The sequence below is a fragment of the Emiliania huxleyi genome, assembly GCF_000372725.1.
Source record: "Emiliania huxleyi CCMP1516 chromosome Unknown EMIHUscaffold_207, whole genome shotgun sequence".
NCBI lineage: Eukaryota > Haptophyta > Isochrysidales > Noelaerhabdaceae > Emiliania > Emiliania huxleyi.
The window spans coordinates 89,526-104,224 of NW_005200535.1; the positions used below are offsets into that span (position 1 = coordinate 89,526).

General features: G+C 64.1%; 3 protein-coding genes across 3 annotated transcripts; all 3 read left to right on the forward strand.

Moving 5' to 3' along the window:
• The first annotated feature begins 3,980 nt into the window (after positions 1 to 3,980).
• EMIHUDRAFT_456943 (hypothetical protein) lies at positions 3,981 to 5,210 on the forward strand. Its single transcript, XM_005781088.1, has 5 exons — positions 3,981 to 4,264; positions 4,344 to 4,417; positions 4,485 to 4,643; positions 4,718 to 4,817; positions 4,896 to 5,210. Exons 1-5 carry the CDS (start codon positions 4,171 to 4,173, stop codon positions 5,042 to 5,044), a joined length of 576 nt encoding a protein of 191 aa, XP_005781145.1. The 5' UTR covers positions 3,981 to 4,170; the 3' UTR covers positions 5,045 to 5,210.
• A 397-nt stretch (positions 5,211 to 5,607) lies between these two features.
• On the forward strand, positions 5,608 to 6,432 carry EMIHUDRAFT_114111 (hypothetical protein; the record flags this gene model as incomplete). Its single annotated transcript, XM_005781089.1, has 1 exon — positions 5,608 to 6,432. One exon carries the CDS (start codon positions 5,608 to 5,610, stop codon positions 6,430 to 6,432), a length of 825 nt encoding a protein of 274 aa, XP_005781146.1.
• A 5,230-nt stretch (positions 6,433 to 11,662) lies between these two features.
• On the forward strand, positions 11,663 to 14,618 carry EMIHUDRAFT_234696 (hypothetical protein; the record flags this gene model as incomplete). Its single annotated transcript, XM_005781090.1, has 5 exons — positions 11,663 to 12,118; positions 12,875 to 12,988; positions 13,916 to 13,981; positions 14,205 to 14,327; positions 14,421 to 14,618. The coding sequence occupies 5 exons, from the start codon at positions 11,663 to 11,665 to the stop codon at positions 14,616 to 14,618; spliced, it is 957 nt and encodes a 318-aa protein (XP_005781147.1).
• Positions 14,619 to 14,699: the final 81 nt, after the last annotated feature.

The window sequence follows — 14,699 nt, forward strand, 5'->3', positions numbered from 1 at the left end:
TGGGGCTCCTGCCCGTGTCCCGGGCGTGGAGATGCGAGGGTCGCCCCCCCTTGCCCCACCACTTTGTGTGTGTGGAGACGTTTACCTTACCTTACCTTACCAGCCGTTGGCGCGCAGAACGAGTCTGCGGCCCCCGGTTGGGACGAGTGCGCGACGCGGACGAACCGCTCAATGTGGCCGGTAGCTCGCGCTGCCGGCGGGGTTGGTTGCGTAGGGTGCCCACAGGGCCCCCAAAAAGAAAGGAAAAAAAGAAATGGGGAAGCCCCAGATCGCAGAGCCGGCAGAAAAAAATCTAATAATGGGCTCCAAGTGAGAAAAAAACTGCACTCCAACTGCTCCAAGTGCTCCGCTCACACTTATGACAACCCCCAATACCCCAATCCTCACAGAAGCTTGTACATGTGGGTGCATTCTCTCCTACTCAGCGCCCGTTTCCTGTGCGCGCCGCGCCGCGGCCCGCCTTCTCGCTTCTGTAACCGCCGGGCGATGGTCTGAGAGTCAAGAGGATGCAGGCCACGCCTCAACCTTCTTGGGCAGCAGCTGGTTCGACAGGTCCTCTCCGTGGCCTAGGCAGCCGTCCTCGCCCTTGCCCCAGGCAAAGACAGCCCCGTCGGCGGTGAGGGTGAGGCTGTGCATGCCTCCAGCCGACACAGCGATGACGCGCCGCCCCACAAAGGCCTCGACCTTCGTGGGCAGCAGCTGGTCCTGCTCGTCGCCGTGGCCCAGTTTGCCAAAGAGTCCACTGCCCCAGCTCCAGACGGCGCCGTCGGCGGTGATGGCGAGGCTGTGCGCGAGTCCAGCCGACACAACGACAACGCGCTGCCCCGCCAATGCCTCGACCTTTTGTGGCAGCAGCTGGTTCTGCTCGTCGCCGTGGCCCAACTGGCCGTTCACTCCTCCGCCCCAGCTCCAGACACTGCCGTCGGCAGTGAGGGTGAGGCTGTGGAAATCTCCAGCCGACACAGCGACGACGTGCTGCTCAGCAAAGGCCTCGACCTTCTTCGGCAGCAGCTGCTGGTGCTGCTCGTCGCCGTGGCCATGCTGGCTTCCACGGCCCCAGCTCCAGACAGAGCCGTCGGCGGTGATGGCGAGGCTGTGCATGCCTCCAGCCGACACGGCGATGACGCGCTGGCCCGCCAAGGCCTCGACCTTCTTTGGCTGAAGCTGCCGCTCCTCGTCGCCGTGGCCCAGCTTGCCAAAGACTCCACCGCCCCAGCTCCAGACGGCGCCGTCGGTGGAAAGGGCGAGGCTGTGCGCGAATCCAGCCGACACAACGGCGACGCGCCGCCCTGCGAAGGCCTCGATCTTCTTAGGCAGCAGCTGGAACTGCTGGTCGCCGTGGCCCAGCTTGCCAGCATGTCCTTCGCCCCAGCTCCAGACACAGCCATCAGCGGCGAGGGCGAGGCTGTGCTGCGCTGCAGCCGACACGCTCACGGCGCGCTCGCCGCCCAGCGCCGACGGGAGGAGGGTCGGCGTGCTGAGCCGCGTCACGCCCTCGCCGTGCCCGAGCAACTCGGGATTATAAGACGGCGCTGAGCCGCACGTCGAGAGCCGCCCCTCGCCGTCGATGAAGAGGCTGTGCTGACGATCTGCCGCCGCCCTCGCCGGCGGGTTGGCCTCGCACAGCAGCGCCGAATAGCACAGCCATCGCACGGCGCAGCTCTCGCCCTCTGGCTGCGCCGGCAGCCGCGCTCTCGCGCCCATAAGCGGATGCCCTCTACCGCTAGCGAGGCGTGGAAGAGGAGCGAGACGGCCGCGGCGCGAGCGATGTCGGCGGGGTCGCAGCGAGAGAGGGCGCGCGCGAGGAGCTCCGTGGGGAGCTCGAGGAGGCTTATGGGCGGCGGCGTGGCTGGCGAGGGAGCGGTGGCGGAGGCCGAGGCGAGGCGGCGCGAGCGGCGGCGCGACAAATTGGACATCGCCAGGAAAAGAATTTTACCTCCACGAAGAAAAAGAATTCACATGAAAATACCGCAGCTTGTTAAGGATTTTCTCGGAATTACTGTGTGATGCGCTAGCCGTGAATCGTGTCGTGCGCCCAACTTTTGTTCTAAAATTCTTTTCCCTCGCAGGAGTCGCTTAGGCGGCTCCCGTGGTGTACCTGCGTTAGTGCCAGTAAAAGAAAAAAGAAAGAAAACAGACACGCCAAACGAGGGATGGGACGAGGACAGGGTCCCCACCTGCACGAGCAGGATTTTGGAAGGACGATCAGGGGGACAGGTGGGGCTCTCCCGCACGTTGTTTTGTTTGGCTCTCCTGCTCCTGACAAGGGACACGACAGGCTCGCAGCGCGGTGCGCGGTGGACTCCCACATCCACTGGCGGTCTCATCTCAGTCTAGCGACCTGCCTCCAGCTTGTCGCTGGCAGTCTCTCCTACCACAGGCACACTGACACAATTAGTGCCAGTAAAGAAAGAAAGAAAGAAAACACACAACCCAAGGGAGGGATGGGAGAACGGCACGCCGCCACCACACAGGGATTTTAAGGAGAGGAGAGTGTGATGCGCTAGCCGTCGCCCACCCTGGGGAGTCTGCCTCTTCGTATCTCTTTTCGCAGTCTCTCGCCGCTTCTCGCTGCAACCTTCATGCCACCTCGCGGCCGTCCCACTCTCGTCGTTCTCTCCCTTGTCACTTCCTCCTCTGTTGCGTCGTTCTCTTCTGCCTCGTCCTGCGACGCCGCCGCCTGCCGGTCCCTTGTTCTCGCGGCTTCTTTCGCCTTTCGGCGCAACTCCGTCCTCCTCGCGGCGTATCCTGGCCCCTCGAGTCTATCGAGCTCCCCTCGCGCAAGGACCACATTTCTGACTCCCACTCCGATCATTTGCCTCCAGGTCATGTTGTTGCTCAGGTCCACTCTCTCTTCGAACACTCGTGCCTCGACGGATGATGCCGGCGCTGGAGTCCCCTTCGGATGCATCGTGACATCTGACAACTGAATTTCCACTGGTTCGTCCTCCTCTGAGTCATCTTCCCCGTCCTCCTTCCGCTCGGCCCTTCGCTCGGTACGTTCGGTGTGGCTCACCCTCCATGCCGTGAACAGGCGCTTTATCCACCCTATATTCTTCTCTCGTTCCTCTGCCCGTGCCTTGGTCTTGTCGTTGTTTCGCACCCATGTCTGTATGGCAATCGAGGCTGCCTTCCCCACTACCTGTAGTTCACTCGTCACCTCTCCCGCGAGCTCCCTTCTCTTTCTTTCGGGTATGGAGTCCGTGAGTGCGGGTAGCGTGCAGGCAATCACGGGTGCTATTTTGTCGTACTCCTCTTCGGCGAGCGCCCCAAATCTAGACCCTTTCGCCTTTAAGGAGGCTGCCCTCGCTCGTCTCAGGAATGTGGCGGTGTCTTTTGAGTCCGGCGCCTCCCGTTGAACTCTTGCTGTCGCCCTCGCTGTGTGTTCATCGAGCTTCCGCATGAAGTGACGCGCCTCTTCCTTATTTCCAGCGCAGCTGCCGCTCAGTATGTGCGCCAACGACGCCTGTGGTGGCTCACTGTCTTCTTGTTTCCAGTCGTCCCAGTCTTTTCCCCGCGTCTCCTCCTTGCCTCGCGCGCCTCTTTTGAGAGAGAGAGAGAGAGAGAGATTGTTGTTTGTGTTTTGTCGCTCTTTTGCGACCTCATCCCTAGCCGCTTTGCACGCTCTGCATCCCCAGAACGCACTTCTCGTGGCGGGGCCCCTCATTCCCCGTTTCTTTTCCCCCTCTAGAATACGCCTGTGGTGTGCCCCATGTGGCACCCCGACCTGTTGTTTGTCTCGCCTGGCCCCCAAGATCGTTTTGGTCGTCACATTGTGATCCCCGACGTCGTCAAATGTCGCCCGCCTGTCCTTCCCCCCGTTCTCGTCTGGTAATCTCATCTTATTATCCCATAGTGCCAGTGCGCCCTGCAAATTTCGCTGGATGAATTCTTTTTGCGATGCGCCTACTTTGGCCCGGAGGCGCGGTGCACCGCCTTGCCGCTGGTCCACCTGAAGCTGGGCCCGCTCCGATGATCTCCTTCGGCGGAACCGCCGGACCCTCGAGTAGCGGCGGCAAGAACTTTGGCGTCGAGCTGCCCTCGCTCGACTGGCAGGGCCTCAAGCGGACGTGCGAGCGGCTGAAGAGCTGCCTGCAAGGGCGTGGCGATGTTCCGGCTCCGGGTGGGCCGCCTCCACGGCCAGACTACCTGAGCAAGAAGCGGCTGCAGATGGAGGAGTTTATTGAGGCGCTGCGCCACGAGATCTTTTACCAGTACAACGCCGCGCGCGCCGACCCGCAAGGCTACGCCGACACGACGCCCGGCGCGCGCTCACCGCAGAGCAGCGGAGGCTCATCGCAGGGGTGGGGGGAGAGCTCCGCGAGCCCTTCCTGTCACCGTAGGCTTGCCGCCGGCGGCCGCCGCACGGCTGAGAGCGAGGCAAGCGGTGCCGCCCTTTGCTGCCATCTCTGGCGAGCTGACAGGCGAGGCGATGAGGAAGGACTACGCCGAAGAATAGAAAAGAAATCACGCCTCGGGGGGAGCTGACAGGCGAGGCGATGAAGAAGGTGGCGCGGCTGGGCTATGTCGAGGAGGAGCCGGACGAGAGACTCGGCGAGAAGCCGTACCTGCACTGCCTCGGCCGCGGGGGCAGGACCGACCAGATGGACGAGATGCGGGACGTTGTCGCCAACGCGACTGCGGCGACCGCCGAGCTGCTGCTGGCTCCGCCTCGGGCTGTGAGCGGCGCCTGTTACACGGCGGGCGGTGCGAGCAGGTGATCGCCGAGCTGCTGCTCGACGAGGACAAGCTGCCCGTCGCCTTTGACCCCTTCTTCACCGGCCTCGGCGTCGCCATCGGCCCCAACCGAAAACACGGCGCCGCACCTCGCACCTTCGTGGCGGACATGTCGGGGACGCGGCCCATGACATGTCGTGGGCGTGCCCATGCCGTAGGCACCGTCACCTGCATCCACCTCGCGGAAGAGTGGGAGGACGACGACGACGTGCCAGACATCTTTGGCGTCGGAATGTGCCGCTGCTGCGTCTCGGGCAAGGGCATCATCAAACTCGAGGTTGAGTTCGTGCCGTGCTCCGTCATGTGAGCGGCCGGCGCAGGCGCTTTGTACAACGTAGAGGCCGGGCGGGCGCCGGCGCGGCCTCATTGCGCGGTTTACTGCTCAGGTTCCCGTCCCCCAGAGCACCGGAGCGCCGAGGTGCCAAGGGCCGCTGTATGTATGTATCGAAGGTGAAGAACAGCCATTAATAAAACAGCAGGTTGCGTTCGGACTGGACACTCCAACACAGATTGCGGTAACTCGGTATGCGGACGAAGACAGGGGCAGGGGCCGAGCGGGGGCTAAGCAGAGGGGCACTTTTTTGGAGAGTGCACGGTCTTTGGAGTGCGGACATCCAGGGCCAGGGAGCGATAGAAGCGCACCAGCGGGCCGGATGATCGCGGTATCGGGCTACGAGCAAGAGAGCCCTGACAACCCTGGTGCGTGCGCGGTGCGGGTGGCAGCGGGTTTAGATTTGTGTGTATCGCGCGCCTTGCGGGCGGGGGGGGGGAGGGGGTGGTCGGTGGAGGGGGAAGGTGGCTCTTTTCGCCGCCATCGCCAAGAAGCAGCTCCGGGCGAAGACCACTGGGTAAGATTTGTTTTTTACACACATGTCGCCCCCGCGATTCCTCGGCGCGCCCTCCCTCCCTCCCGCTCCCGCCGCCGAGCCCGCGCCCGCGCCCGCCGCCGAGCCGACCACGGGCGTCTTCATCGGCAACCTCCCGGCGGCGGCAACGGCCGAGCTGCTGACAGAGCTCCTCGTGCAGGCAGGACCGCTCGTGGGCGAGGCGCGGCTGCCCAAGGACCTCTCCGGCGAGGGGCACCGCGGCATCGGGTTCGCCGACTACGCGGACGAGGCGTCGGCCCTCTACGCGATCGCGCTCTTCGACGGCCTACGCTTCGGAGACCGGGCGTTGCGCGTCAACCCGTCGGGCGAACGGCCGCAGCGAGGAGCGGCGCCCAAGCCTCCCCACCCGGTGCTGGCGGCGCTGCGAGACCTCGCGTGCCACCCCGCCGCGTGGAACGGCGACCACCCGCGCGAGGGCATGTCCATGACGCCAGAGGGGAGCTGGCACCGCTCCGAGGTGACTGCTGGGCGGTACGACAGCGGGCGGCGCGAGAGCCACGAGGAGCGACACGCGGAGCGCCCCGCCGACCGCTACGGCGGCGGCGGCAGGCACGACGGCCGTCCCGCGCGCGAGGCCGACCTCGAGCGAGACTACGAGAGCCGGCGCCGCGGTCGCTACGACGACCGTCACTCGGACCGCCACGCGGAACTCTACGGCGGCCGCTTCGAGTACGACCGGGAGCGCGGCGGCGAGGGCCGCCGCCGATCCCAGTCGCGCGACCGAGACCGCCGCCGCCGCTCGCGCTCGCGCGGCCGCTCGGACTCACCCCGCTCGCCGCGCCGCCCGCGCCGCGCGTTCCGTGAGTGAGCGAGCTAGAGAGGTAGAGCGGTACCGGCAGTGAGAGGGTGTGGCTGAGTTGAGGAAATCTAAGGACGCGACCCACTTCGCCACAGTCCACAGACGGTCCCGCGCCTCGCCGCTATGACGGGGACACGGACATAAAAACTTCGTAACTCCTTGGCGACGAGCCGCGGGCTTTTGCCATTGCGTGCCAGCCTCAGACAGCCGGGCCGCCCGAGAGTTTTACTGACGAGTTTCTCTCGCGGGGGCGGCCCGGCACAACCAACCCTGTGCTCAGCACAAAAAAAATTCTGGCGCAGCGGCCGGCGTGAGCCGCGCCAGCTGTCGACAGATGTCGACAGATTCGATGGATTTGATGGATCCCTTGATGGTCCGATGGGCGACGGGCGACCCCCCCAAACCCCCCCACCAGGTCTCGAACCTGCCTCCACTCGCTCGAATCAGGCGCTCCGAACGGCTTTGCAAGCCGGCTTGCAGAATTGACGACTAATGCTTCACTGCCTGATATAGTACCATTTTATCGCTTCAGCATCAACGCCACGCCACGTTCTAGGGACGCAGAGCGCGCACTGAGAGACCACTCACATCGCTGTTGCGGGGCGGCAATGTGACTGGACTCGCCGTGCGCGCCCAGCTAACCCTAGCCACCAGCCTGCGCCATACCCAGGTACGGTCGCACCTGTCTCTCCACCTATCATCCCAACTCCTCGGGCGACCGCGCGGCTGCGCTACTCACAGGCCAGTCTCCCTGCCTCAGCTGTTACAGGCACCACCCACCGACCAGTCTCGACGACTAGCCGCGGCAGGGCTCGCTGCGCCGCTGCACAGCTTTACGCCACAACACAACATATCAACCAACGTAACCTCCCCCTTAGTGACCCACCCTTGCGGGCTCAGTTGCCGCATTAGGAGGGTGTGATAGAGTGTTTGGGTGAGAACAGGCGGAGTGTGTGTGCCTGTACGCGATTGGGAGAGCACTTGTGACAAGGCATGGTTAGGCGAGTGGCAATCGCTAGTGCGGACTTGCTAAGTCGTGTGTGCTCCCTTTTGCTGGCTAAGACTGGAACAATTTTTTGACGGGGACACGGACACGGGGTGTGGGGGTCGTGTCCCCGTGGCGAGTGAGAGATCTGCTCGACTGCTCGACGCGGATATCGATAAATAAAATAAAAACGGGCACCTTCCCCAGGATGGTAGTCTGCCGCAACCTCTTCCCAAGACGCAAGAGCGCCACGCTCATGGCTGGAGCTCCCGAGTCTTTCTTCCCACGCCCGCCCGAGTTCTCAGTCATCCAGCCACACACACACACACACATGCATGTCAATCAACCTAGAAAAAAAGACTCTCTGATTGCCGAATCAGCATGTCCCTGCTCGTCTCCCTGCTCCTCGCTCGGCCGGGCGGCGGCTCGGGTGGTGCGGAGGCGCCGCCGCTGCGCGTGCGCGCGCACGCTCGGGGCGGCGCTGGAGCACGCCTGCTGTCGCCGCCACGGCCCGACGCCCGGGGCCGGACGCCGAGTCAGACAAACTTTTGGCGAGGACCGAGAGCATCTTCTCACCGAGCATCTTAACGCCGACCCGCTCTCCTGCAACGATCCGCGGGGGAGGGGCTCGTGTGATCCGGCCGAAGCGGCGGCGCGTGGCGCGCACACGCCCCGCTCGCCCGCGGCCGCTGTGGCATGCCCGGCGAGATTCAGCTTTGCCCCCTCGGCGTTGTTTACGAAGCTGACCTCGCTGCTGTGCTTCGGGCGCGGCGGTTGGCTCGTGCGATGCGCGTGGCCGCGCGTGGCGTGGCTGGCCCCTAGGCATTCGTGGCATCCTATGGGTCGTCCAGAGTATCGACCTCTGGCGAGTCAGCCAGCCCCACTTTGAGGGCGCCATGAAGTACAGCGATCGCCACCTCGCTGGCCTCTCCGCAGGCCCCCCCCCGACCGCGTCGAACTCATCGGCGCGGGCTCTCTCGGCTACGGGACCGGCCCCAGCTTCGGCTGAGGGCTGACAAGCTGCCGAGCCGAAATCACTGTGAGAGTCGTGATTTCTTGTTGTTGTTTTTCTAAAATCTCTCTCATCAACCTATTGACTAAGTAAGACTATTTCATCTTAGCGTCCGAGCCACTCCGCCCTCCCAGCACGCACCTACAACCATTGCTTGATTGATAGGAAGGCGAACCATCTGTGTGAACGTTTTCGCGATCCTGTGTCAAACGGGAAAATCTCCTGGGAACTTTGGAACGTCTCTCTCTGAATGTCAATAGTAGGTCAGCGTGCGGGGCTGAGTCTTAGTCGTCGGCGCTGTGGGGCCAGATCCCAGCGCAGAACCCTGCAACGCTGGCATATACAGACACAACAAGACTAACCCTGACCCTAACCCTAACTCTAACCCTAACCCTAACCCTCTAACCCTATAATAACCCTAACCTAACCCACTCCCCAACTCCACACCGCAAATTTGAAAGATCTTGATGAAAATCAGGCCCGACTGCAAATTTCTTCACCATTTTCGCAGGCGCTCCGCGCCTGCAGATTTTGAAAAATTGGCACCTGGCCCAATGTGCGGTGTGGCGGGGCTGGGGGGCTCACCTGCCGCGCCCGTCTCCGGGTGTCCGGGGGTCCTGCGTGGAGATGCGAGGGTCGTAAGGTAAGGTAAAGGTAAACTTCTCCACACACACAAGGTGGTGGGGCAAGGGGGGGCAACCCTCGCGTCTCCACGTCTAACGACAGGAGCCCCACGGCATTTAAAGTGCAAGGCCCGGTGCGCGTGGGTGAGCGGTGTGTGTGTGTGCGAGGGTCGGGCGGGTCGCCCCCACTTGTGTGCACCCCACCTGCCACCAGCCACCACTTTGTGTGTGGAGCGAGAAAAAAATACCCAGAAAGTACCTTACTACTTACCTCTACCGTAGCCCTACAAAGACGCCTCACGCACGCCCGCGCTCTCCTCACACACCGGGCGGCTGCATCGACATGGCGGCGGCGAGGTCGTCGACGGAGCGGTGGACGTAGGGGATGGCCTAAGGTAAGTAAGGTAAGGTACACTTCTCCACACACACAAGGATGGTGGTGGGGCAAGGGGGGGCAACCCTCGAGTCTCCACGTCTGGACGACAGGAGCCCCACGGGATTAAAAGTGCAAGGCCCAGTGTGTGTGTGTGTTTGTGTGTGTGTGTGTGTGTGTGTGTGTGTGTGTGTGTGTGTGTGTGTGTGTGTGTGTGTGTGTGTGTGTGTGTGTGTGTGTGTGTGTGTGTGTGTGTGTGTGTGTGTGTGTGTGTGTGTGTGTGTGTGTGTGTCGCCTCCGTTGCGCAGGTCGGCTCCGTGTAGACGGCCAGGACGAGGAAGGGGCCCATCTTGAGCAGGATGATGCCTAATAATGATAATAATGCCTAATGACAATAAGAAGAAGGAGAAGAACCCATCTTGAGGAGGAGGATGCCTAAAGGGTGCCCGCCGACACTCAATCGATGGGGCACGAGGCACGGGGGGGGCGCCTCGACGGTGTGAGACATGCCCGCGGCGGTGGCGGTGGAGGTGCAGCGGCCGTAGAAGGAGGACTCGTTGACCTAGTTTACGATGCATTCATTGCGCGGATCCCGAGTCGTGAGCTGACTGGTGCATTGAGCGGCCACAGGAGGAGGAGCTCGTTGACCGCGGTGGGCTCGGCGAATCTCGGCGAGTCTCGGCGAGTCTCGGCGAATCTCGGCGAATCTCGGCGAATCTCGTCGACCGTGGTGATGAGGTACTGGTGGCCGGCAGCCTGAAGCAAGATATGGGGAGGGATGGGGAGAGATATGGGGAGATATGAGGTACTGGTGGCCAGCCTGACGCAAGATATGGGGAGAGATGGGGAGAGATATGGGGAGATATGAGGTACTGGTGGCCGGAAGCAAGGCGGTGGTGTGGGCAGTGTGGGTGTGCCCAGCGCGTGCTGTGCATCGTGAGGTGTGCAGTGTGGCTGTGCGGGCAGTGTGGGTGGGCAGTGTGGGTGGGCAGGGTGGGCAGTGGTGGGTGGGCGGGACGGTGCGACAGTGTGGCAGTCTGGCAGTGTGGCTGTGCGCCTGGACATAGTCCTGGTGTACGCGCCCCGCCATCACCGCCTCGACCAGCGCCGTCACCTCGGGCACGCGCATCGAGATGCCCTTTTGCGCCAGGATCGCAGACCTGAGGGCGCGCCGTCGCGCGTCACACGGCGCTCCCTAGCCCGCCTTGCCAGCGCAGCCGGTGTTGCCGACAGAGCGTGGGCGTGTCGGGCTCATGTGCGTGGTGGGCGCACTTGCGGAGCGTCGGTTGGTCGGGCGCGATGGGCAGCACGGCTGCGCCAAAGATGGTTCGCCCCTGCCCCACGAGGATGCCCACATACCGCTCCCAGTTCTTCGAGGCAGAGTTCTCTTCGCTGGGCATCGCGCGCCACGCTCCTCGCAGCCGCCTCCTCCGCCTCTTCCGCCCTGTTTCGACAACTGGGTTCGGGCTCCGGTTGCGGGTAGGGTTGTTCGTACAGCACTCAAAACCAAAGAGCACAGCGCAAGAAGAAGGGGAGCCCCTCATGCCTCAATCTTCTTGGGCAGCAGCTGGTTCGAAAGGTCCTCGCCGTGACCTAGGCAGCCGTGTTCGCCCCTGCCCCAGCTCCAGACGGCGTGCGTCGTCGGCGGTGAGGGCGAGGCTGTAGCTGCCTCCAGCCGACACGGCGACGACGCGCCGCCCAGCAAAGGCCTCGACCTTCTTCGGCAGCAGCTGGTTCTGCTCGTCGCCGTGGCCCAGTTCTTGCCAAAGCTTCTATCGCCCCAGCTCCAGACGGCGCCATCATCAGCTGTGCCGATACAAGTTATGTTGTGGCCCTGGTCCTGCCTGTTGAGGCACTCACCGTACTCGCCGATGCAGCCGCCGTGCGCATCAGGGCCGGATGAGCGGGCGCAGTGTGTTGAGAGGGAGTGCGACTGCACTCCAAGGAGAGGCGGGTGCGACGAGAAGCTGTCTGCCGACAGAAAGAGCGAAGCGAGGATCGCGGTGTGGAGATGCTGCAAATGCATGTGTAAATACTCGGCTGCGACTGTGCGCCGAACGACGTTACGTCACCCTCCGTTTAGTTCACCCTCCCCGTATATAAACCCTCGGGTATGTTGGGAAGAGCCAACAGGGCGCATCCGATTTCTTTTTGGGGCGCACCGAGCCGGGCATTTGCCTCGGTGGAGCCTCGATAGCTGCCTGCGTGGCGTCGAGGACGCGACAGGGTCCGTCGACCACGCCGCCATGGACGAGATTCTCGCGCTGCAGGCCGAGCTGGCGCGCGTGCAGGAGGCGCCGACTGCCTTCAAGCTCTCGGAGCCCAACATCGTCGAGATTGTGAGCACGCTCTCGCAGCTGCGGCTGGTCGACGTGCTCTTCACGACCAACGGCAAGGAGTACCTGACGCCGGAGCAGCTGCTGCGCGAGGTGGGGGACGAGATCCTCTCGCACGGCGGCCGCGTCAACGTCGCCGACCTGCCCGCCCTCCTCAACGTCGACCTCCCTCACATCGAGCGCGCCGTGACGCAGCTGCTGGCCGCCGGCCGCGACGGCCTGCAGCGCGTGGGCGGGGAGGTGCTGACGGAGTACTACCTCGACAGCCTGGCCGAGGAGATCGACACCGCGCTCCGCGGCGTCGGCCGGCTCACCCTCGCCGAGGTCGCAGTCGCTCACGCCCTCTCGACCGACTTTGTGACGTCGGTGGGGCATCTCCCGCGCGCGAGATGCAATCTCGGTCCATCTCGGCTGAGATCGGCTGATCTCGGGGGATATCAGGTGGTGGAGTCGCGGATCGGCGCTCTCATCCACGCAAAGCTGTCGGGCGGAAGCCGCTAGAAGCGGAAACACTCCTCCTCGTGTGTGGTGCACGCACTCCAGCCGGCTTTGAAGGGAGCAGGCCTTCCGCTGCACTCCACTGCACTCGACTGCGTTCCGCGGTCTTCACTGTTTCCCGGGCCTTGCACTTTAATGCCGCGGGGCTCCTGTCGTCTAGACGTGGAGACGCGAGGGACTAGCCTGGCCCTTGCCCCACCGCCTCGTGTGTGTGGAGAAGTTTACCTCACCTTACCGTACCTCACCTTACCTTAGGCGGAAGTCTCTTCACCGCCAGCTACGTCGCTCGGCACCTGGCGCGCGTGCGCGGCGTCCTCTCCGCGCTTCACGGGCCCGCCTCGCTCCCCGCGCTGCTCAAGGCGCGCAAAAGACACTTCCCCAGACATGTCCCCAGACACCTCGCTGACACCTCGCCGACCCATTCTCAGACACCTCCACAACATCTCACATTTCCCTAGCTAGTGAGCGCCTCTCCCCCCCACCCAGCCACCCAGCCAACCACCGACCCACACACACACACACACACACACACACACACACACACACACACGCACACACCCACCCCCCCACCCACCCACCCACCCACCCACCCACGCGCGTGCCCAGGCGCACGGCTTCAACGAGGCCCTCTTCTACGAGGCGGTGGGAGGCTTGCACGCCGCCGGCCGGCTGGCTGGCACGCTGCAGGCGAAGACCTCGTTTACGCCGGCGGTGCACCGGCTGGCGCAGGCGGCGGCGGTGGGCGCGAGGCGCGCGAAGAGAGCGGCGCGGTCGTGTCTGCGTCGTCCCTGAGTCCGTGTAGCTAAGAGCGAGTTGGTCCCTACCTTAGGTATGAGCAGAACGGCGTCGTGGAGTACGCGGCGCTAGAAGCGGAATACGGATTCTTGTCTCCCAACCAGCGCTCGGGAGGACACGTACTCCGCTGTCTTCATCCGTCTTCAGCTGTATTCACTGTCTTCCTGTCCGTTGCATTCACGCGGAGCTCTGAAGACGCTGCACAAGACCGTCCTCCCGCCCCGAGGCTGGCGTACTCAGCACGTAGGCTGCCCATATCTCCCCATATCTCCCCATATCTCCCGCCCCGAGGTTGGCGTACTCAGCACGTAGGTACGCGGCGCTGGCTAGGATGGGGGTGCGGAGTCGCCGTCTCCTCGGCCGTATCTCGGCTATCTCTCGGCTATCTCTCGGCGATCTTTCGGCGATACCTCGGCGATACCTCGGCGATACCTCGGCGATACCTCGGCGATACCTCGGCGATACCTCGGCGATACCTCGGCGATACCTCGGCGATACCTCGGCGATACCTCGGTGGTCTCTTGGCTAGGGGCACTCACCGCCCTCCTCGTGCCGCAGGTGCGTGACCCGCGCGCGCACCTCGCCGCAGAGCACCCGGGAGGCGTGCAGCTGGACAGCTGCACACTCGTACACACCACTCGGTCGAGAGACGGTAGAGTAGTCAGCCGGTGGCTATACACACCTACACCTCCACCTCGAAGCAGCAGCGATACCTGCGTGTCGCCCGTCCGTCCCCCGACCAACTCCTCCCCCTCCCCCCCCCCTCATTACCGCAGGCGTGCAGCTGGACAGCTGCTACATGTCCCCCGCCCTCGTCTCCGCCGCCGAGGCGGGCGTGGAGGAGGCGCTGAGCGGCGGCGGGCGGTGCAGGCGGCGCAGGAGCGGCTGGCGCACGCAGCGACCACTGCGCAGCTCGCATGCCGCGCGCTGCCGGCGGTGCGCTGCTCCGAGGGCGTCGCTGCCAAAGACGGGGAGGCGAGATCTAGCCGAGATACAGCCGAGGTACAGCCGAGGTACAGCCGAGGTGCAGGCGAGGCGCAGCCGCGGTACAGTTCTCTCCCTCTCGCTTCCGTGTCTCGCCGCATCTCGCGTATCTCCCCCGCATCTCCCCGCATCTCCCCATATCTCCCCATATAAAGCTGGTGGGTGGTGGGGCTAGGCGCTCGAGCGGGCGACGCTCAAGGGTCCGTGCGCCGACTGGCTGACGGCGCTGCTGCAGTGCGAGGCGCTCCACCGCGGCCTCGACGCCGCGCGTGCCGAGGAGCTCGGCGAGGAGGGCGGCGTGGCGAGCCGCAAGGAGCTGCTCTCGGCCGCCCGCTGTTCGGCGGCGGCGGCGGAGGCGGCGGCCAGCGCAGAGGCGGCCGTCGGCGCCAAGGGGTCCGGCGCGGACGCGTTTCTGGAGGCGATGTGGGCGATGGACGGCGCGCTCGGCGACCAGAGCCCGCGGCTTGACAAGAAGCGAGAGCGCGCGGCGCTCGACCGCGCGCGCGCGGGATACCGCGAGCAGTTGGCTGTCGAGACGGCGCCGGCGGCGGTGCTGCACCTCTCCGTGCTGCTCCTCGAGGCGCGCTAGTACGCCTACTACTACTACTGCTACTATTAGTATTTCCGTTGTCGGTGCAGCTCTGCGTGCTGCTCCTCGAGGCGCATTATC